General features: G+C 43.1%; 1 protein-coding gene across 1 annotated transcript in view; it reads right to left on the bottom strand.

The window, feature by feature from the left end:
* The window catches only part of PTCH1 (patched 1), a 63,901-nt gene extending 39,750 nt beyond the window's left edge, over positions 1–24,151 (bottom strand). The window contains exons 1-3 of the mRNA XM_058823774.1: positions 23,951–24,151; positions 22,252–22,444; positions 608–797 (exon numbers count right to left, since the gene is read on the bottom strand). Of these exons, the coding sequence (XP_058679757.1) occupies positions 608–797; positions 22,252–22,444; positions 23,951–24,151 (584 nt within the window). The remainder of the gene's footprint in view (positions 1–607; positions 798–22,251; positions 22,445–23,950) is intronic.
* Between the last annotated feature and the right edge of the window lie 212 nt (positions 24,152–24,363).

The raw sequence follows: 24,363 nt of genomic DNA, 5'->3' as shown, positions 1-24,363 counted from the left end.
GTAGTAACCCTGGCAGAACCATTTTTCAGGGAGACATCCTAGCCCCGTGCTGGTACCTTCCTGAGGTGCAACTTTATTATTTTTCTGTGGGACAACACACAACTGCCAACCATCAGTATGCGGCCACAGACACTCTTTAAGGCACAGTCTGTTGTCTGTGTTATTAAACAGCTCTTATTCCACCTGCTGACATTTCTACCACATCTGCATTTCCCTTTATAGCCAAACTATTGGAAGAACACTAGCCTCTGCCACTGTGAAGTGAAGTGAATTCAACTTTAGTATGGAAGGATTTTCACTGTTAGGAATCCTACCCATAAGGTTCTACATTTAAGATCACAGACATTATACCTTTACCTAAAGAAATGTCACCTGCTGTGGCATGCCTCACGTAACACCACTTCCCCCATCTTACTTGTTAAATGCCAATTTATCACAGCTATCATGCCACAGTGACAAGCTATCAGAAACCAGTGACACTCGAATCAAAACACAGCCCCAAGGGAAAGGCTCAGAAGTGCCAACTATTTGAAAACATATTAAGGAAAGCACGCATCCATTTTCAGCTACCACATATGATCAAGAAAATTTTTTATTTTCCCCTCACCTGTTGTACATATAGACATGTACTCTGCTGGCCTGAAGTGCAGACTCAAGGTGCTGTCGGAGTGCTTCTGTTGTTAGTACATTAGCACCATCTTCCTGTGGAGTCTGGATCATGAGCTGGGGGTTGAACATGGCCTCTTCTCCAATCTTCTGCCGTGTGTAATTTAACTCCTGACTCACTCGTCCACCAACTGATGGATAAATATTAAGGACTTTGTATTAGCCAATACCTGCTTATTCTGCATTCTCTTGATCAACACACTCTAGTCAGAAAACCCTGATTGTGTGCAAGGCCTATTCTTTCTCAATCTGATCACTGTGTAACTCTAAAACTAAGAACAACTTTTAGTATATCTGAAAAAAGCCCCACATTCCTCATTACAATACCTTTACTGCTACTGTACTGTAACATTAATGCATAAACTGGAGCCTCTGTTTTTTCTATATTATAACCAATATCCCAAGTGTAAAAATTAGAGAAGAGAAAGAAAAAAGGAAAAACTTTACCTGGCAGACCAGAAGAAATACTATGCTACAATTTCTTATACTTATATGTAGTCTACTCCAAAAGCACATTTCAAGACAATGGCTTTAATTTACACTCTTCTATTAAATAACTTGGCAAAGATAGAAGGCAAATGTTCCTCTTAGGTTTTTTTTAAAAAATGGAGAAGGGAAAGAGTAAGCAAGAAGAAGTATTTCTTTCAGCTTTAAATAAAAAAAGAAAAAATGTCAGGTTCATATGAAGAGATGCAGTTTGAGTGTAGCAGAAAGGTCTGTCTACAGTAATTTACCCCAGTGGCCCACTACCTGGCTTAACATGCTGTGATGCAGGAGATTGCTCATATGCAACATCTGTTTCTAAACCCACATGAGCCAAACAGTGTGCTCCATATTAAAACATGGTGGGGAAAAAAAAGAAAAAAAAAACGAAGCAGAGGGAGACTGCAGAGTCGACAGGCTCTAGATGGAGCTAGACACAATTTGCCTTGCCAGAAAACATTGCATAAGAATGGAAAACTGTCTTCCCTTTTACAAAAATCCCAGCCAGCTAGAGTTCATATACTTCATATAACCTCCCCCGTAGTCTCTCTAGCCAAGGTATGTGGGAGGCAACGTCAATTAATTCAGCCTATTAGCTGAATCAAGACCACATCCAGATGAGGAGGACAAGAATGTAAATCCAAGCTACAGATCTGGTCTAATTTGTTACATTTTTCTCAGTCCTAGCAAGCTTGACACTGGCTATCTGAATTACTGCCAAAGTTTAGCTTGCAACAGTGTGAACAGAAATTAAGCACATATATTTATTTCTTGCTAGGTCATATAACAAAAGACTGATCCATAACCAGTTGGCAGAGAGAGAGATGAGATTCCTGAGCCTAAGCAGGGACATACTTTTTCAATCACTTGGGCCCTCAACCCACCCGTAACACCCCTGGGGCTAAAACGACCACCAGGCAAGAAGCTGGGCCCCTGCATGCATAAAGCTGTCAGAATGAGACCCTCAACAATTAAACCATACAGACATTCTGGCACGAAGCATTGCTTAATTTCTTGTTCAAGAATTCTTTGAAGAAATAAGTGTTTCCACAACACACCCAATTTTTTTTCAGCCTGTCACATGTGGGATTACCTCCTTTATACCACGGAACAGAGACTAGCTCACAGTACACAAAACAAAACAAATCGAAGTACAACCTTTTACCTAGAGTCCCTTCAGAACTTATTAACATCACTCTTACTACAGTGACAGGACAGGACATACTATCATTGAGACTGCATTTGCATGGTAACAAAATGTTATTGCTAATTCTTACCAAGATTTAAAGTCTAAAAATACTTTCATTCATCAGCCCCAGGTTTATGCTCACAGCTGTCTTTCCACAGTATTCCACCAATCAGTAGTCCTTGATACTTGGATTTTTAATTCATCTTACAGGAATATGAGAAATAAGGAGCAGAGTTATCCTAATCTGTATGTCTTGTAACCAGACCTTTCTTTCACAAACCTTTACACTGCAAGTGCTTCAAAGACAAAGTGACTCTCTCCCTCTTTTGTCTCTCAGTGCCAGTCAAGACAATAAAGCCCCAATGTTAAGAGGACTGGGGAGTCTACCATAAACTTCTACTCCTGGTACTATACTCTTTCCCATTCCACCCACACTTTCCTTCTGAATTTAACCAGAACTTGAACCAACAAATCATACTTCATGCAACACAAAGGGCATCATTCCCACCTCTGCTGAAAGTGACCAACTGTTTACTATCAACAGAGATGATCGCTTCCTAATCAAGGTCCTGTCAAACCACATTAACTTCACTGAACAAGGCAGATCTAGCTAATCAAAATTGCATCCTGCAAGTCAGTCATCAGAACAGAAGCTGTTTTTTCCCTTTCTAACATTTCAACCAGGAGTAGCAAAACCACCCAAAAAGCTGGGCACAGATTCCAGAACCTATCAACAGATCTGCTTCACATTCTTCTTAAGGCATTACACCATTTAACTATTCCTTTGATGGGTCTATTATCTACCTTTCTTCAGCCAAACACAGTAAAAGTAGCTCCAATTATTGCAAATATTTTATACAATGTAGCAGTCAGGTAAAAAAAAGTCACAAGTGTACATTGACAGAATTTTCAGCTGCAAGACCAGGTTATGTTAAAATATATGGACAGACCAGAAGCAGTCTTTCAACATATTAGGAGTAAAAGAGAGCAAAAGGGAAGGAAAAAACAAAAAATGGAAGTTTTTACCAGTTGTGCTTCAATTTATTTTAATTAAAAGTTTGCAAAAATCACTGGAGCCTGCCATACTCACATATCTTCAACCCACACAATCAGCACAATTAGCTGAATAGGCATTAAAATCAAACCTCTTGTTGCTCTTTTTTTTTTCCTCCAATTACCCACAAGTAGTGCAAAAACTTAGGTAAAAAATGTCACGGAAATGTACTAAAGCCACTGTGCTGGATATATATATTACCTGCAAGACTCACACATTCTGCAGGAATTCATTCCTTACACTTAAGAAAAAAAAAAAGGCATTATAGTCATAATAGTATTTCCACACCATAGCACAAACAATATAATGGAAAATATGATCAATGAACAAAATGCTGGTGTTTTAAGGTTTTCCTTCATGGACTCTATTTTCTTCAGCTTGGTAATAGCAACAATTTACACTCAAAATGCTACTAACAGAAATTTTACGTATGGCACACATACTTCCAATTCTATTTCATATCAAAGAGAGACAAAACCATCTCACTTTAATATTCTGATGAAAAAATCAGGAAAAAACCCACATATCACTGTCCTTTTCTGATATACCAAAAGCCACTTGATCGCATTCTAGACTTTTATTACATGATTCCTTATGATTAAGTACACAGATGGCTGAATTAGTGGCAAGAATTCCCACAATCAAAAGATGATTTAAGTAACAGGTCAACACAGAGTCTCATGACTGGTGATAAGACAGTGCAGTGGCTTGTACACTACCCTTCCAGCAGTGTCATGGGTTTCTGCCTATGAAAAATGAGATACTATGCCGTCTGTGTGATTTAGCTACAATTTTTTAAGGAAAAAAAACAAACAAAACAGCAAAGCACTAAAACCAGTGTTATTACTTCGCATTTAATGTATCTGTTTCTAATTCTCAAGGATTTATTTGAAGGCCATTACTCAACATGAAACTGACAGCATCTCTACTGCTGAGGATTAGTTATTGTTAAAAAACTGGATTTTTTCCAGAGAAGAGGAAAGGGTCTTCCTCCTTCCCACCCTCTCTGATATCCACAGGCTTCCCTCTTAGCTCTTTGTCAGAACACTCCAGATCTGCCTTGAGCAAGTCAGCATCCTACACCATGAAACAAACTGCTGCTCCTCCTGAGCCTCCCCACCAACTTGAACCAGCTGGTCAAGGTAATTTGCACTAAGACTGGTGCATAACACTGATACACCCTTCAATGATGTAAGAATAAGACTGTGATTGTTTTCATCGGCACAATTTTTGACACATTTCCTTTCACTGACTTAGTACCCATTTTGAAGTTCCTGTGTCATTCAGCTCATGTGCTCATTCCACTGAAAATGCCAGTTTTATCTACACCTTTCTCACAACCAAAGTGAAAATTTACATGGCATTACATTAACACATTTACAAAGAAGTCTGGAATCCATCACTGCAGCCCCTTCAGTACCAACTAGCCTGAGGAGTAAATTTGACCACTGTCACACTTACAGATCAATGCTAGATCAAGTCATCAGGGATAACCAGAAGTCACTGCTTATTAATTTACTGTCCAATGGCTCTGAATGCATTAAATACTTATTTTTCACAGTGTCTTACAATGTTTCATTTCAGGTTACTGGAATTGCATCACATAGCCCGAGGTTTCTTTATTTTTCTTGGACGTGAACACTACCTCTATTAACCACTCAATAGTTACCTTGTGCACTACCACATGCAACCAGTAGCTTAGTAGACAGCAAGCTCTCTCCAAAAAAGAAAATTCCTGAGAGACAAACATTTGGGACAAAAATGTTTGCCTACCCAAGTGGAGGACAGACTTTGAGAAACCAAAGCCAAGTTTCCCACAAATACATACTGGTTTTGGAGCCTAAATTCTCAGACAAATTTTACGAACACAAACAATTTTCTGGAGAACCTCCCTTCCGAAGACTATGCACCTCAAGGCATCTGAGCACCTGAGGAGCAGACAAAGTTCTGCTTTGTTTGAGCAACACCACCTTTTTAATTTTTTTCAGGACTATAAATGTGTAGCATTCGAGCAATTCAGCAACCTTGCGCCAGTGAAAACTCAAAGCAACAGAATCATGCCTCTAATAGTCATGGACATCTCACATAAACAATGTTTTTGTTGTATGTCTTTGAAAGATGCTATCATTTTTGATAAATCAGGCATATGGATAAGTATCCCTTGCAGTGTTTATTTTATGGCAATAGCCAAGGCAGGGAACCTTTGCAATACCTGTAATCACTACTGCAGGAGGTATAAGAAATAAAACTCCCTTACAACCCAGTGATCACATACAAAGACTGAATAATATTCCAATGTGTTCACCTGGGTCTCAGCCTTCACCAATCAACCCAAAAAACAGCAATGTACAGAGAAAGATGCTAGACCTACATGGAGAACAGACATCCTGCCTCCACCCTGCCTTCTCACCCTTCAGCACCCTCTCTCTGCCAGGATGGGAACCAGAAAGGGACTTCATACCTCTCTCCCTGATACCCTGCACAGCCCATCTCCCTCGGCTTTGACTGCCATTATGGGCTTTCTTCTACTCCACTTCCTCATGGAATGCTGTTCCCATGTGCATCTCTGTAACACGTGTGTACAGGTGTTACTCAAACACCAAGCAATTAAGCTAGTTTCAGTTCATCACAATGGTACACAGATGAGGCCAGTGAGACACAGTTCTGCTTCCCCATCCTAACTGGGTACCACAATCACAAGCAGTCACATATGCCACAGAGCAGCAAGCAGTACCTAATGGCACCAGTGACCATCTCTGGTTTTACTGATAAAGAACACAGACCTCATGAGAAAAAAAATACAGCAGCCAAATACTATTCACAAAGGGATGAAACCTCCAATAAAGAAACTGATATAAAGAGCTGAAGTTCTACAGCAGATATGAAGACTATCCTGTCTCTTACAGGGCACAGAAAAATAATGGCCTTTTGATTTAAAGCTTCCTGTTGCTCTCTAGGGAGTTCTGTCTTCATGTTCTCTCATATGTTTGAGCTTGTCTGGTGCTGCTCTTTGTCAGCAACAGAATATAGTTTTTCTGCACACGGACAGTTTTAGTCAGCATCCTGACAGAAGATCTGGGAAGACAGCATCTTCCTCAGAATTATCATTCTTTAGGCCTGACAGGCAAAACCATTTGCTGGGAGAAAGTGCAAAACACCTTCTGGAAGTCCAAGTTTAGTTAGTAGCAGAAATGAGATTGGATTGGAATGTCCACTTCTTTAAACTTTTAAAATGTCTTCTGCTTGTAGAGCCACAATTGCTATTGCTCTACCTGGGTAATCTCTGAATGTAATAAATACTGTGAGATACTGATACATCTAACAAAGTATCTAATGAGGCTAAGGATGGCTGTCATAAATTCATCAGGATTACATTATAAAAACATAATGCAAAAATAAAGACTTCACAGAAAGTGAATGAAACTGAGCTACCAAAAAAATCTGTTGACAAATGGTGAGCTTACAAGAGCTAGAACACAGTGGTTAACAATCAGCATCTTAAAGAGATTACAGGGTCATCCAGTGGGCTGTGCAGAAGCTCAATAAAAAAAATCATATTAATCATGTAACTAGACATGATCTCTGCAAGCACTGCACTACAGGCAGTCAGAAATTGCATGCTGTGTCTGTCTAGGTTTTCTTGCACAGCAATCGCTGAATACACATTTCTTCATCTGTATAGCACACGCAGAGCAGCTGTTGCGCCTACCCAGGTTAAAAGAGTCTGCACCCTACCATCTCCCTTCCCAACAAACAGGCAGACACTCTACTCTTATCCCTCTCCCCAGTTATGATGTCCAACAAAAGGATACCATCTACAACATCATCACATCCCAATGGGAAGATATAATCAGTATATCTCTTTAGTGCCAAAGACTTTAGGATAATGTAAAAGCAGTATGACCGTATCAACCATTTCTATCACACTGTGAATAAAATAACACCAGGCTCTTCATTTTACTTTAGAAAAGTGGGAGGCAGAGGGGGGGGGGGCAGGAAGAGGCAGATATAAAAACCTACAAATGTAAAAAAAAGCTAACAAAGAAACACCCAACAACAAAGGACTTCAAAAGGCTGCTTTTTATCTCTCAAGCCATCATATGATATGAGTTAAGTTACTCCTTACACATGCTGGGGATGGCTCCAGTGTTGCTGTTACAAATTTCGTTAATGCTGACATGATTATGAATAGCAAAAATAAAAACACACATCAAAGTTGTCTTTTCATTCTGTCACAGTATGATAAAGTTTAGAGCTGTGACAAGGATACAAAGCTGTCTGCATACTCAGGAAGACAGCCCAACAACAGCTGCCACTGCTTGTAGTGAGAAACCTTCCCTGCAATTTTAGGAAATGAAATATTTTCTTTCTAAAAATCAGCTAAAATCCAATTTTACGTGTACACATCTGTATTGCCTATAGACAGAAAAATAATATTTTTAATTGAGTAAAACAGATAGATTGCTAAAGGAAAAGAGATATTTTGATTTCTTGCTTCGTGTCCATCTAGGTTGAGAGAGTGGAAAAGTGCAGGGAAAAAAACAGCACACCAAAATGAACAAATTAAACAGTACAAACTTAAGGGAAAAAAAAAAGCAAAACCAACATGCAATGAAACATACAATAATATACAATACTGGTACATCACAATTCAAACTTTTCAATTAAACATAAAATGCAGTGGCTGCTTACTGAGCTGCGACACATGCCCTTGGTAACAGGATATGAGCTGTTCACCTCTGGGTCACCGTTTCTAATCCAGCCAGGAACAATAGTGACCACAAGTTGTTTACCATCTGACAGCTGTTTGCTAACTTATGTGAAATGAGTTGGTGGTCTCAGTCCATTTCCTACAGGGCAGGTGTCCACATTATAAAACAGTACTGTCACAACAGGCATCCTTGTTGACCAATCCAGCAAAGAAACTGAGGAATGAATGGGCATGGACAGCAAACTATACTTCCTTCCAAAGACATGGTCCCTTCACATCACAACTAAACCATAGCTTTCAGTGGAGAAGCCCAACAACTGAATTTTATGGTTCAAGCAGCAAAGGAATAGTAGCAAAAGTGTCTCAGACTATGCTTTTTCCTAGATATCAAGGAGACTGCCTTCAGCAGCTAATACAGATTATTGCAATTCTCCCAACAGTTTATGGTCACATGACGGTATATACCCCAAAAGGAGCAAACTGAATTCTTACTCTTCAGTAATTTAAGATAACAGCCAAGCATGCTTCATAAGAAGCAAAAATCCTCAATTGTACACAAAAGTGGCAAAGTTTAGAGCAGTTCTGCTGAGAAGGGTATGTAAAGGGCTTCAAGGTCTAAAGCTAAGGATTTCAAAACAGCTGAATATAATTTCTTTAAGTTACTTTAGGTTGAAGAGCTTCTGCTGGGTAATGTGTTACAAACAATTTGCTGTGTTGCTCCACAGCAGTCAGCTTTCCTCTAGGCCAAACTTTTCATTTAACCTCTCAGCGCCCTTTCCTCAAATATGTAATTGTTTTCCTGTGTGGTTAAAAACAGCATTTTCAGGTCTTTTCATCTGTACTCCTGGGATAGCACATATTTCATCTGTACACGGAGTAGCACAAAATTTGAATGCAATCTTTTTTAAAGGAACAGCAAACAGAAATGCAAACAGATGCAAACAGCATCCAGAACTTTTTAGAGGATACCACTTCCTAAATAGCACTTTTAGGAGATGGCAAAATTAACATAGAAAAATGAAAGGAATGAACATGTTACAACACAGGGTACAGCTCCTTTCAAGGTTTCCCTACCAGCTGCTTGCTGTACCATCTGTTGTTGCCTAAGCAGCTTCCTTCTGAATGGCTTTGCACTGAAGCAGAACTGCTCTCACTGTTGGACACAATCAGGTCAGGTCAGCGCTCCCCCAGCACCGAACCTGCTGCCTGTCACAGCTTCCCCCACCTCGATATTTCTTACTGGCCACCAGCTCCCGAGGCCGTGCTGCATCTGTCAGGAGGCCTATTTTTCATCGCTCGCTCGCCATTGACAGCGAGCAGGACAGAGTGCGTCTCACTTTGTGCGGGATGCACTCCGACATTCCCGTCAGACACTCCGAGCGCGCAACCATATGGCCAGGTTTATGCTGAAGCAGGAAAGGTCGGGAAAAAAAGCCAAACAAATGGCTAAGCACACCCCTCAGCATGGCTTTTATTTTCTGCTTCGGGCCACCGTGACCGTGCTGGTGGCTTGTCACTACGGAGCCCGGCGCGGGGCTCCGCGCTCCCTCCGGACCTCGAGCGGCAGCTCCAAGGTTGGGGCGCGAGGAGCGGAGCCGGCAGCCCCGGGCCGGCAGCCACAGCCCTGCCCCGAGCGCACCCTCGGGCCCCGCCGCGCTGCTGCGTTCCCAACGCCGCTCCTTCCCGCGGCATCTGCGCAGGGAAACACACATCGCTGGGAGCCACTTTCACGATTTTGTTGCGAGCGGGATTAGCTGGATTAGGGGCCGATTCATAAGGACCCCCTGCGGCTGTGAGGAAGTTTCATCACAAGGTCAGTGTGGTGTGAACTATATTCTGTCAACACCACCACTCCTTATAGCCGGCTACAAAAAAATACAAAAGGGGGGGGTGGGTGGGTTGGACCGGGGGGGGGGGGGGGGGGGGGGGGAAGGAGGAAATTGCAAGTGAAATATATGAATGAACAGTTTACAGCAACAAAAAGATACCGATTTCCCCCTCGAATGCTTAAAAAGATGTTACTCTTCAACGCTGCATTCCTTTAAAACAAGAAACCTGTACTAGTCATTTTTAATTTATAAAGAATTTAGTGGTTTAGGAGGTGGGAGGAACCTGGGGAATAAGTGTAGCAACCCACACACAAAAACCACAGAGGAACTTCTGGCACTTAGTTTAAAACCAGTCATGCAGCTCCAAGATTGTTGCACTGTTGAGATTTTATTACATTTAATGCTGTCACCTTCAAGACTATTTAATTCCTACCCCCCAACTGCAGTAAGTAACAGAGACATAAAAAAAAAAAAAAAGGTTGGATTGAAGAAAGGACAAGGTGAAGTAAAAGGGTTTTTTGTTTGTTTTTGCTCTTTAAAGCATAATTACCCACCTTTTACTTCCCCTATCTCCCCCCCAGCAAGATTCCCCTCATCCCATCGTAATGACATCACTCAAAGACTGCAACACTTTTATAGCTAGCATGATGCAAAATAAAATCTATAATGAAAGAGCAGGACTTTTGTTTTGCATGTGTAGTTTTGGGGGAGTTTGGGGGGGGGGGGCGCGTGGTTTAAGAGAAGTCCCCTCTTGCACAGAACCAGGCTGTTCAAAGCCTTATCTGTTATATTTCTGTCTTTCTCTTCTGTTTAGCGCATTCACCGACAAGAGAAAAGGGGCTAAAGCAATGGAGGCTTTGACCTGCAGCTGTAACACAATACTTTCGCACAGCCCTGTCGACCCCTGACATAAATTTTACACCGCAGCTGGCATTTACACACTTAACATTACCATATGTATAGCCTACTCTGTGCTAATTATGCTAATCACCTGTCTAACTCTCTGCTGCGAAAAATGGTTGTATTTAGCAGTCCACTGCCTACCAATACAGCTTACTGTGTGGCTGAAATGTACATTCAGACGGCTCTGAATGGCAAGATTTTTCCACGTTGCTGGCTTCATTCAGACCACAGAAAAATTTATTCAAGTCAACTGGTTTCGGTCCGCAACAAAAAAGTTACGAGAAAAAAGTGAGTGTGTTCCTGCCCTAACATTCTAAGTCTGCTTGCAAGCAAAATGATAAATCAATTGGTGTGGGAAACAAAAAGGGAGAAAGATTTCTTTTGCAAGCCATGTGAAACTGTAGCCTATTAAAAAAAAAAAAAAAAAAAAAACAGAAAAAAGAAGAAAAAGGTCATCCTATTTCCCCAAATCTCTAGAAAGAACAGTTTAATAGATATTTACATCTGCTCACAATTCTCTCAAGTTGCTATCTTTTATCTACAGTTGGAAGTCATACTAAACATGTTTCAGGTTTTGTTTCTTGATCTTAATAATTTCCACTAGAATATTACATTTTTTTTTATCTACTGCTTAAACAGCATCAGCTTCTAAACAGCTAGGGCTTCGCTTCTCTTCTGACTATGGGAACCCTTTGAAAACTTAGAGAAGACAGTTGTAAATGAAATCAGAATAAGGCCCATGATGAGAGGCAAATAAGAAAAATGCCCAGGAGATACTCACCAGAAGAACCGGTACAATAAAGTATCTTCTTTAAGTACTTTTTTTACCATTACAGAAACGGTAACATAAAAAAAAAAAATTAAGTTGTAATGAATAAGGGTTTTTTTAATGCTTAGTGTCAGCAGGAAGGGAGATGTTTAATTGAGTTCCTAAATCTCATCATTCTACTGAGAATCATACTGAGGAGACTACACCAAGATCTGCATTGGGATTACATTCCTGAAGCTATTTAAATATGGTTTATCACCCAAGTAAGTTCCTATAACCCACCTCTCCTCTGCACACACCCAAGGAAGCTATGGTAGTTCACAGATTTCCCAGATAACCAAAATGTAAATCTGATTATGACATTACCCTTGGCAATTTCCTTTCACGTTAGATTTGTGAAATCTTTTTTTCAACAAGTTTTAAATGTTATGAAACGGCATGTTCATACACAAAATAGAAAAATGTGCAAATAAACCTTCTAAATCCACTACCGCATCTGAATAAGGTAAATACACTGGAAGGTAAGTCATTGTTAATATACAGCCAAGGGATTTAACTAAAAACAAGAACAACTCAGCAATGTTTATGCTCAGAAGGTCCAATAACATACCCATTCACAGCATGAGGTCAAGAAGATCCCTATGTCTGTGCCTTCCCAGCTTCCCATCCTTTGTCCACTCTGCTTCCACATGCAAGGGATTGCTGCTCACAATAAGGTAAAGTAATACACTTTGCCTGTCAGCAATGGCCTGTACTTTAATATTTTACTTATTACATTGCCTGCCTGACTACACTATAGACCCTCAGCCAAGACACATCTTGCTTTCTAGCATCTCAGTTTCAGTTCTCTGCTAGTCCAAAGCACTAATTTATCTGTGTTCTTTCAGCTCCAAAACACTGGTTGTGCAGCCAAAACCAGAAATAACACTACAACTACTGTTTATTTCAGAGCATGCGGATTTTCCTTTTTCTGCCCTTTTTTTTTTTTTTTTTTTTTTTGACTAGGAGATGGACCACCCGGCTCTCATGGCACAGAACACTATTTACATTGCAATACTTGACTGTGTAATACATCTGGCATTTTTGGGCAGGATTCCTGAGCTAGGGGCCAAAAGCCCTCAAGCAATGATTTAACAGGGGAGAAAAAAATCATACAACTTGACTCAACAGTGCTCATTTCTAGTTTGCTGCACTTAACTTTTGATTACTGACTGAAAGGCAGAAATGCATCATACTGGTAAACAAGAGAAGACTGTTTCTTATAATTTATCTTACTATTAATAAAAGAAGACTGTATTACAGTCTAATGACTGAGCTTCAGGTAATCCGAGTGTACAACACTGCACATGTGCTTGCACATGAGCAAAATACAGATGTTTCAAATACACAATGATTACTTGTATATTTGCAGCTGAAATGAAGTTCAGTACAATTCTCTAAAGAAGCAGCACCTTTGCAGAAAGAATCAGGTTATGGTTTTCTTCATTCCCTTACCTCTTGTATATTTTGCTCAAGCACTGAAATAACTAAGTTTTCCAAAACCAAGCAGAAGTTAAAGCCAAGACATTCATTCTAAAAACCAAAATTAAAATTCTCCATACATCAAAACATGTATACGGTCAGCAGTTTCCATAAAGAACTTTTTACCTCATGAAACTGCTACTGCTGCCAAAATCAGTCTGTTTATAGTAACTGAGGTGATAGTAAATGAAAATAACAGAACAAAACCAAGAACGAGTAAATTGTATTTACAGATATGAAACAAAGTTTACACAATAAAAAAAGAATAAAGAATTTTTTTTTTAAATTCTGAATTAATAACTACTCCTTTCAACTCCATTCTATCTATTATACAGTACTGTACAGTAAAAAACTACTCCAAATCAAAAGTAACTCAATTAAGAGCAAGGGTGAACATAATTCATTGTATATGGTATTCATCAGTCATATTTGGCACAATCTGAGTGGATAATGAAATAGCACAGATTATGCAAAACTGGAGTAAAATATTTTCACATTCTCCTTAATCCATGGACACAGAAATGAAGGGGCCATTATAACATGGCACACATTCTCAGCACAGATATGACACTTTAAAGCATAGAGTTTTCTGTCATGAGGCACCGTCTTGGGAATCTGCCACTCCAGCAAAGCATCAACAGAACAAGGCAGAAAATTTTATGGTTTCTTAAGTATTAGTGAATGCTGCACATATTTACTTTTCTGAACTCTGATAGGTGACTACATTCTTATAGTAGAACTGTCATGCAGACCTTAAGAAGTTTTACTGATTTCTCCAGGTTTTCCCTGGAAGAGTAACTCACTTCCTGCATGTTACAAGGCAGCAGAAATCTGAGAAATTAAAAGAACCAAAGCCTGAAATACTGAAGAAAAATAAGACAAATACTGAAGAAAATAAGGATGGCTGAGAAAACAGATATAACTGTATAGTATATACAAAGAAGAGTGAACTTCTTGATAAAATTCTGCACTTCAGATCCTGCTGAACTCTGAAATAGAACAGCTAGAGCCACCTACACACACACCACCATCTACATCATCTGTAAACAGAAAAAGCACTGTGCAAACAATTGGACTTTATTCTGTATACAGAAGAAGATACCTGACAAGTAACAGTCTGACAAAATCTATAACCAAAATGCTGTTTTTAACCAATCAGAAAAAAAGCTAGCTGTGGGGCAAAGAACTTTACAAGCATGGTTTTACCAGAGTGGTTATATGTTAAAGCAGGTAATTCACAGTTAAATTAAAAAGATTGTGCATAACAATCCAACAGTGTGAAAATGAGAACCTGTTCCATTAGACACCAAAAGAAAAGCAGTTGCAAACACATCAAAACCAGCATCCTAGTGGACACAGCCCCAACAGGTCATAGGGAGGTCAGTTTTTAAGGAAAAATCCAACTGAAATATAAACATGGCATTATGGAAACCAGACAAATCTCCCATAGCTTTGTCCAGCCAGCACTAATCTAGGCATCAGCTGTGCTACATAATCTAAATAAAGGGATCAGTTGGTTCATACATCTGGAAGCTGTCATATTTTGGAGCCTCCTACCAGTCAAGTGTAAGTGCAACATTCACTTGGATGTAACAGCCTTTAAATTTGTTGAGTGGTCAAGAACAGTTACATGCATACACTACATCATATTATGACTTTCTGGGGAAATATCGAAAATATTATGTAATGATAGGGCTTGGACCACCTCTTGCCATGAAAAAAAGAAAAAAAATCATGAAAATAGACAGATTCAGGGTGAGCAGCTCAGGTTTACCTTAATGCATTCTATACTCAAAGCAAGCTTGAGCATCCATGGCTTCTAGAGTTCATTCTTTTCTGAACCCACTGGCTGCTGATGAATAATGAGGAAGGAAGGCCACTTCTCCACAAAAACAAGCAAATAAACATAAAACCAGGCCACTTGGCAGGTGGCAACAGCTGGTAGTAAGTAGGGCCCAAAACACTCACCACCACATCCACAACTTGAGTAGCAGCCAGCCCTACAGCAGATTTAGGTCTTTTGCTTGCCTACACTTCCCTGTTCCTGCTCAGCAACAGCAGCATGGGGAACAACAATAAAGCAATGTTGCTTTCAACCATTCTATTTCACTCCAGGACTTCTGTACCAAAATCTGCAAGCTGTCCAGAGCTACAGAAATGCCTTCAAACCCCACTCATAAGCAGCAAAATCCCCAGAGCACAAGCTCAGAAGAGGAGGACAATGGCACAGCCCAGGTGCCGCCCTCTTTAAATACACATTCCAACAGAGAAAAAAACTGATCTTTCCAAACAATGATCTTTAGGGCACATTCTAGCAGGGCATTGGCAATACTGTTAAGTTTGGAAATAACAGTGAAGATGAATTTTCTCCAGCCTTGAGTAAATTAAATGCCTCTGATGTCTGAAAGGGAGAAGGAACCATGCAATAATGCACTTACAGCTTAGAGGGGTGCCAATTCTACAGGAGGAGCTTCTCTTCCCTTTCCCTGAAGAGGCTAAAATATGGGCACACTTAGTCTGCTCTGGCTTTGTACATGGGTATGGCCTGGTCACGCTAGAGTCATCCCAAGTTCTGTCACCACATTCAGTGAATTCAGGATTTCACCCTCTACCTTTTTACTGACCAAAGAATGGTCAATACCTTTATTAAGGCTCTTTATTAAAGGCAATACCTTTATTAAGACTCTTACAGACAAAAGAGAAATTTTAGGTACTGAACCTAAAATTGCAGGAATTTTTTCATGTACAAGCTTTTCATCAAGGAACACCAACTCCTAGCAATGATGTGGATGCCTGTCAAGATGGAACTTAACAGAGGTCTCCACTGATTTTGAATTTAATAGCAGGCTCTTGAAAGCTGACAATCAATTAAATATATGTATAAGTAAAACCTTTAAACATCTTTTCCTAACAACTTGCAGAGGGAGTTCAAATTCAAAGGAACATAACACCCTGATGTTTTTATCCACAAATATTATGTAAATATTAGAATTTTATGTTCCTTTTAAAAACAGTGGCATGGATGGAAACACTTTTGTGCTTCATCAGTAAACAAATAAACACGTTGCTCAGATGACCATCCTTCAGCTATCATGTAAAAAAAAAAGAGATGTAATAAATAATCGTACTGAAGTCAGACAAAATAGTGGCTTGGAAATTTTCCACATGAACACCTTCCAATGAACTTTCAATATTCGCTGAGGAACGCAACATAGTGTAAGACAACATTCGAGGATAAGTAAGCTCTTAAGTTACCTGATTCAAAGGAAACAAATGAAGTTGGTGATGTGATCAGAGACAACATCTTGACTGCCACAGAGCTTGCCAACAACCATTGTGACAGACCGAAGAGCAGAGTAACTTCTGTAACTTCTTCTATACTGTGCCACAGGTGATACAGGTGCAAGCACATCTAAAACATCTTCCCTGCTGCTGTCCACAAATGCATATGTTTGTGGGAGAAAGGAATTACACTTGACTGTGTTAAGTCCTGCTAACTGTACTCAAACAAACCATGTTACTTCAGCCCACTTACATAAATTTGTCTCCTTGAAAGAACAAATTAATGCAGATCTGTTCCCTTACTACTCTTTTTTGTTTCTCCAAAGAACACTAGCGTAAAGTTAACTGGTGCCTTTAGGCAGAACTTAAGAATAACTTTCCACCTGCACTTAATCTCGCTGAGTTAAGAAAACTGAGAATCTACGGAAATAATACTGGTTCCTGCATCATTTGCAGACTTTCCTCATTCACCTCATTTGTAAATTGCCGGGGTAGATTAACATATTTTAAGAAGGATCAGCCATAAGTACAATAAAGCAACCTGATTTTTGTCCCTTAAGAGAGAAAGGAAATAATACACATATCCCAAATCTTGACTTACAAAGTATTTCTGCTGTACACACTCAATCCTAATGCACTTACCATTTGAACATACTCACTTTATTCCACATACCTGAACTGAAGTATGCAGCTTCTGAGGCATTGTCTGCAAGATGTCCTACCTATCTGTATCATCTACCCTCTTCCTTCAAACTGGCTTAAAGAAGGAGCTCTGCATGTTAGAGCTCAGTTCAAGCTCACAAAGCTTCACAAAGCTTTGTGAAGAGGGCTACTTAAGGAGGGAATAGCTTGACTGAGCTTCAGCTAAGAAAACAAAAAAGGAAGGGAAGAACAGCATGATCTTTGGCCACCTAAGGAAGAAAGCTAATGAAAAAAAGTGAGGAGAAAAAAATCCCAAGACAATGATGACATGAAATGAAATACCAAAGCACAAGAGTAGACCATCTCCCCCATTATAAGCTGCTCCAATTAACATCATTTAAGGCATTGCAGTAGCCAAATTTCAAGCTTCATTTAACAGAACCTTCACTGGAGCCACAAAACTACCTTCTTTCAGCAGCAGAGGCTGTGAATTTACATGTGTGACTGCTGCTGACACACTGGATCTTAGACTGCCTATTTAGAGTGGTCGCACATAAACGTATCCAGTTATGAGCATGATTTCTTTTCCATCCAGAGCACTCGCTAGCTATGAATGGAGGATTCTAAAAGCGCATCTGTGTCCAACAAAATTCAGTCACTGAGGAAATCAATGCAAAGCTCTTTTTTTTCCTCTCTGTGTGTACAATGTATAAAGATGCTAAACAGTCTCCGCAACTCCAGAATGCATGGACACCCACATACAGCAGTTCAACTCGAGCTGAATAACAGAACTGCCATTAAAATGCCAGTCCAGAATTAGTCTGCCCTGGCAGACAACCCCTTCCCCCCACCACCAGCAGCAAAGTATGCACATGAACAGAGATTTGTTCATGTGCTGAAAAGATACAGGTGTATGTCCTAGGCAAATATGACTGAGAGCAACTCTACAAGACAGCAACATAGATGGAGCCACTGTGGGACACAGTGTAATAACTGAAGCATTCTGAACACCAGCCAGAAGAGTACTATATTTAAAAAGAAACCCCAAAAAACAAAAAGCTACTCTACAACACTTAGTAGCAAGAAACAAGCTGAGAGGAAAGCCACTTTGGTATCAGGAGGCACAGAGAAGGCCAAGAATGCTAGCATAAATTCTGAAGGAGGAAGACTACTAGAGAAAATCTGAAAGAATGATGTTTTGAAGTTCTCTCTTGGAAAGTTTACCTACAAGGTGAGTTTCTAAACTCATGTAAATATTTCAACCATAGCTGCTGCAGGCTCAGACTACTAGTCATTTAACTTTGAATGAGTTTTAAGACCATCCACATTCCAAGTTCACTTCACTGTTTGATGGTTAATTCTGTTATGGTTTTAAAGCAACCGTTTACTTCCAGCAAATTTCAGTGCTGTATTATGTTCCATGGTATTCAGAAACAGACCATATCAAATTTGTCTTTTTAAATACTGCCAATTTATTCAGCAATAATAACTGTAAACAATTTCAGTAGCAAATCAAAACTGTTTCTTGAAGTATGTTTCAAGTAACCTATAAATCTACACAGCACATTCAAGATAGTCCAGGGATCAGGCCTAGCTGTAATGCAGTTGGGAAAGGCAGGATGCTCCCTGACCAATCTTACCTTCTTCTACAACTTAGTGGATGAGGGAAAGGCTATGGAGAGTGTTTACCTGAACTTTAATAATGCCTTTAACACTGTTTCCTACGGCATTGTTCTGGTAATACTGGCTGCTCATGGTTTGGATAGGTACACTGTTTGCTGGGTTAAAAACTGGCTGGAAGGCAGGGCCCAGAGAGAGTTACTTTCAGCTGGTGGCCAGACACTGGAGGGGCTCTCCAGGGCTCAGCAACAGGACAAGTCCTTTTTTAAATGTTTATCAATTATTTGGATGAGCAGTTCAAATGCCCCCTCAGTCAGTTCCCAGATATCACCAAGCTGGATGGGAGTGTTGATCTACAGGAGGACAGGAAAGTTCTCCAGAGGGACCTGGACAAGCTGGATTGATGGGTCAAAGCCAATGGTATGAGGCTCATACTACATTCTACAACATGAAGTGTCAGGTCCTGTCCTTAAGTCTCAACAGCTCCAGGCAGGACTACAGGCTTGGGGGAAGAGTGGCTGGAAAGCTATCCCAAGAAATGGACCAGGGGAGGCTGAACATGAGCCAGCTGTGCCCAGGTGGCCAAGAAGGCCAATGGCATCCTGGCCTGGATCAGCAATAGTGTGGCCAGCAGGAGCAGGGCAGTGATTGTCCCTCTGTACTCAGCACTGGTGAGGCCACACCTCAAATTCGGTGCTCAGTTTTGGCCCCTCACTACAAGAAAGACATGAAGGGGCTGGAGCAAGTCCAGAGAAGGGCAATGGAGCACAAGTCCTATGAGGAGCAGCTGAGGGAGCCGGGGTAATTTAGCCTGGAGAAGTGCACCCTTGGGATGACTTCATCCCTCTCTACAGCTACCTGAATGGAGCATGTAGGCAACAAGTGACAGGATGAGAGGTAATGGTCTCAAGTTGCTCCAGGAAAGGTTTAGATTGGATAGCAAAAAATTTCTTCACAGAAAGGACTGTTAAGCACTGGAAGAGGCCACCTCTGAACTACCATCCCTAGAGGTATTTGAAAGGTGTTTAGATGTGACATTTAAAGACATGGTTCAGTGGTGAACATAATGGTACTGGCTTAGCAGTTGGATTTGATGATATTACGAATCTTTTCCAACTTAAACAATTCTATGATTCCATATTTGGCCAGCACTGCCTAGTTCATCCAAACACTCAATAAACGAAAGGTAAAGTGAGACAGCTGTTTTAATAAACAGGACAATTCAGCCACTGCTTCTTCACTAAGAAATCTTGACCTAAAGAGTCCCTTACTGTACCAACCTCCATGGAAGGTACTTTAAAGCTGTTAGGACCAGCTCCACGTAAGTGCAGAAGAAGTTTGGTGCTGCTTTGCGCTTCTGCTTAGGAAGAAAGGCATTCTCCATGCTATCTGTTCCATCTCAAACTCTCAACTTGTACTCCTGTTTGTAGCTTAGCAATAAAAATATGCAACTGCTATCTGTTAGGTTTAATTGTACAACACCCCGATTCATGAGCAGAACATTTACAGAGCTTCTACCAAGAAAGCACATTATAACAAGCTCTTTTCTGTGGACCGTCATGTAGTGCTAGAATGGGAAAACTAGAAACAAAATTAAATTTAATCCATGTTTTACTTCACGTTAATCTGCTAGCTTTTGCTGGTTAGTTTTGAAATGCAAGGGTTTTTAAATGCAGAGTTTTAATTTCTTTTCAATGAAAAAACTAAACTAAATAGGTATGAAAATACGTCAACACTGTCAAACTAGCTGCTTTATGAATTCATATTGTCAATAAAAATTGCAGAGATCAATTTCCACTAGATTCTATACTAAGGACTTCCCCTCACTTCTTCCCCATAACAATAATGACATGAGAAGAAACCAGTGTAGCAACTATTTTGCAAATCCTATTTTTTCCCCTTGAGAATTGTATTTTCACTGACAGGCCAGTCACTGAGGCATCATCAGCAAGTAGTTTCTTGGAATTACAAGAATACAAAAAGCAGGTGGCACTAATTGAATAGGATCACCATTCCAAGCAAGCGAACACCAGTAAGATCAGGATAATAAATGTCACCAGAGCGTGTGGGATGGAGCTGCAATCACGTATTATCTATCTAACACAGAAAAGCAGAAACAAATTGACAAAAGAAACCTCTCCACAACAACCTCACAGCGTATTTGGAGGAAAAATTAACAGCGAAGGAAAACAAGATTCATAGTCATTCCCATTAGTATTTAAGGTACTGTAGTTAGTGATCAGTGCAAACTCTGATGGCATGTCTCTGCCTACAGATGGGACCCAGCAGTGCCTTGTTCTGTTTCTCAGGCAGAACTGCTGGCAGCAGATCTCCTCATACTTTGAGCTCCTGGACTACTCTACACGGACCAAAAAAAAGATCACTACTTTCCACAACAGAAAAAACCAACACCTACTAAATGACTGGCGAATCCAATCCTGACCCCAATGCGGCTGTCATCTGCAAGGGTGGACTCCGACCCTATACGCTCTAATTCACCTCGGGCAGGACAGACCACCTTCAGAACAGGCACCGACTTTGTTTGCACTCAGCCTTAGCTTTTCCACACATGCACATACAGAGAGCTATTTAGAAATTATTATTTATGCAGCCTCTCATATTAACTTTTATAAGCCAAATACTGCTGCAAGCTACTTTGACATAAACCTAGAGTAGTAATTGCTAGAGACAAGGAACTCTGTTTCCACGTCCACCCAGCAGCTAGCGGGGGAACGTGATCCTTAATAAACAGTACTTTCCTCCACAGAAAAAAGAAAAAGGGACGGTGGGGAAACAAAACACTAAAACAGTAAAGAAAACGAGAGAAAGAAGAAAAAAAGCTAAGAAAAAAAACACCTATAAGGACTACACCTAAACTCCAAACTCGCGGCAGCCTGGTGCCATGGCACTCAGCGCGGGGCGCGCCACCCGGCAGGCTGCCCCACTCCGGGCTCCCCTTCCCCTCGGCTACCTTTCTGCCTTTCTTTCGTGGTTGTGGTTTTTGTTTGGGGTTTTTTGTTTTTTGGTTTTTTTTCGTTCTCTCCCTCTTCTCCCTCTCCTGTTTTCCTTTTTTTTTTTTTTTTTTTTTTTTTCCAGCGCTGCGCCCCGCGCTCCCCACAGCTGAAACCTGTCCAAGGCCAGGACCACACACAGGCTCCCGCCCCGCCGCGCCGCCCGCCCCTCCCCCGCCGCGGCCGCGCGCACTCCCAAAATGGCGGAGGGGGCGCCTCCCGGCAGCGCCGCCGCTTCCCGCCGCCGGCGGGGACATGAAAACGCGCCGCCCGCAACTCGCCCGCACTGCGAGCCGGGGCACAGGCGAGGGCGCTGGGCGCTGGAGACGGGCTGTCCCGGCGGCCCCCCGTCGAGTGCACGGCCTGGCCGCCGCTGCCCCCCACGAGCGGAGTAGTGGTACGCGCCGCCCGGGGCTGCGCGCCCCAGCTCAGGGCCCGCCTCCCGCCCCGAGAGCCGCCCGCCCTCCCCGTCGGCGGCCGCTCCTCACGGGCATGCAGAGCGGCCCCGGGCCGCTCCAGCCGGCCGGGCAGGGACGCCAGCAGAAAACAGGGGCACCCCCCCCGGACTTACCTTCCACCCACAGCTCCTCCACGTTGGTCTCGAGATTAGCTGCCCTTAATCCTACAGCGAAAGCCCCAAATATCAGGAGGCCGACAACCAAAAACTTCCCGCAGTTTTTCTGAATGTAACAGCCCAGTTTAAACAACAGTCTCTGAAACTTTGCTCGCAGCCACAGCGGCGCTTTCCGTCCCGTCGCCTTCCCCTGCAAAGCAAGAAGAGGTCAGTAGTTGCGGGCTGCCGCAGCCGCAGAAGTAGGGGGAGCCCCCCAGCCCTGCTCCGAGCCGGACAGCTCGCGGCTCTCGGGGCGCAGTCCCCGGAGGAAGGACGGAGCGCCGTCAACAGCTCAAACAGGCATCCTTCCAGCAGGGCCCCTGCCCCGCGGCCTTGCCGAGCAGCCACCCTCGAGCACGCACACAGGGACAAGATATACCTGCTGTCAGCCATCCTTGCCCCAGGCCTACACGCGAGTTTGGGGGTAACAACACTGCGTCGGCCCCCGGGCCCTCGCCTGTGCCGGCCACCACCATACTCATCTCTTGCCCGAGGCGTCGCCACCAGCTCAGGCTGCAAAGAGACCTGTAGCTCCAGGGAAGAAGGAACCACTTCTGACAAACCTCAACAGCCACAAGAAAGACAAGTCCCTTTTCCTGTTCTCCTTGGAACCCCAGAATGGCTGGGAGTAGAGGCGGGGGGGGGGATTGTGTGACAGACAGTGGGCAGCACTGGCCATTTCCCCCATTCCCAGCTCCTAGCAGGGGCTTGGTGCTGAGGCAAGACCCACGTGGTGAGCAGCGCTGCAACATCTGCAGTAATTCATTTCCATAGAGTTTGGAGACGCTGTGTGATCTGAATTAGGAAGTAGAGCAGCCATCTGTAAGTTACGACAATATTTGTGAACGGAAGAGGGCAGCCACATGGATTTTTTTTTCCTCCTCCTTTCCCTCTTCTTACAAAGCCTAGAAATCCGCTCCCTGAAGTGAAACCATCCCTGCAGCAAGGCAGCTTTTGGAGATTGTTTACTTTGAACATTTTTTGGCCAGCGGAGATTGGCGGCCGGGGCTGTCCCCCCGCCCCGCCCGGCACCTCCAGTCCTCCGCGGGGACCGGCGCGGCAGGGTTAAGGTGGCAATTTGTTTATGGCCCTCGCTCCCCCTCCGGCTGCTGGGCAAGGGAGAGAACCGCTGCCTTCTTTGCTGGGGGACCCCGTTCTCCCAGGGCACCCGCCGTCTCGGCTCTCAGCGGAAAACTTCACAAAAGCCCCAGTTCTGCCAAGAAGCCGGCCGGTTTCTCCCGTTCCGGCCGGGAGCGGGTGTTGCCGAGATCGCAGGGCGCTGCGAGGGGATGGAGAAGCAGAAAGGAAGCGGAGAGAGAGAGGGGGAGCGGGAGAGCGGGCCTGGGGTTAGCCATGGGGAGGCCGGGACCGTGCAGAGGCTATTTCGGAAGTTTAGGAGGAGAAGTGCTCCGCAGCACAGGCACGCACCAGGGCAGGCACAGGCGAGCAGGGAGGGAAGGAGGGCACTCTCTCCCGCACTGAAGAGTCACAGACGTCCCTCTCTTTTTCCCAGCATTTTATTGGTGGCCGTTTCGTTTCCATCTCCTCCTTCCACCCCCGCGAGAAAACACACCACCTCCCTCCTCCTCCCCCGCGGAAAAAGCAGCACTACCACTAGCGTGTATCTCTGGAAAAAAGAGTGAGAGATTGAATGCACCTTTGAAATCCGCTCCAAGGCGAAAGCCGCATCGCAGTAGCTTGGTCGCTGCAGATACTCCCGGTCGGGCACCGCGGCGCGCCGATTCCCTCCAGTCCTTCGCCGCCTCCCGCCGCCGTTTCTCCGCGCCCGGCCGGGGTGGCCTCCGCCGCCCGCGCTGCTGCTGGTCTCCGGCTCCGACGCGTTACCGGCCGAGGCCATGTTGCCGCCGCCGGCGGGACGGGAGAGCTGCCGCTGGCGCTGCCGCGGCGGGGCCCGGGGCCCCGGGGGTGCGGCGGGGCCGCGGGGGGCTGGCGGCGTTGCGGGCCGCGGGCTGCTGCTGCTGCGGGGGCTGCTGCCGCCGGGGCTGCCGCCGGGGCCGCCGCCGGGGCTGCTGCTGGGGCTGCTGCGGCGCGGCCGCCTCACGCGGGGCG

This window comes from Ammospiza caudacuta, chromosome Z, assembly GCF_027887145.1.
Source record: "Ammospiza caudacuta isolate bAmmCau1 chromosome Z, bAmmCau1.pri, whole genome shotgun sequence".
Taxonomy (NCBI): domain Eukaryota; kingdom Metazoa; phylum Chordata; class Aves; order Passeriformes; family Passerellidae; genus Ammospiza; species Ammospiza caudacuta.
This window is presented reverse-complemented; position numbering and strand designations above follow the sequence as displayed.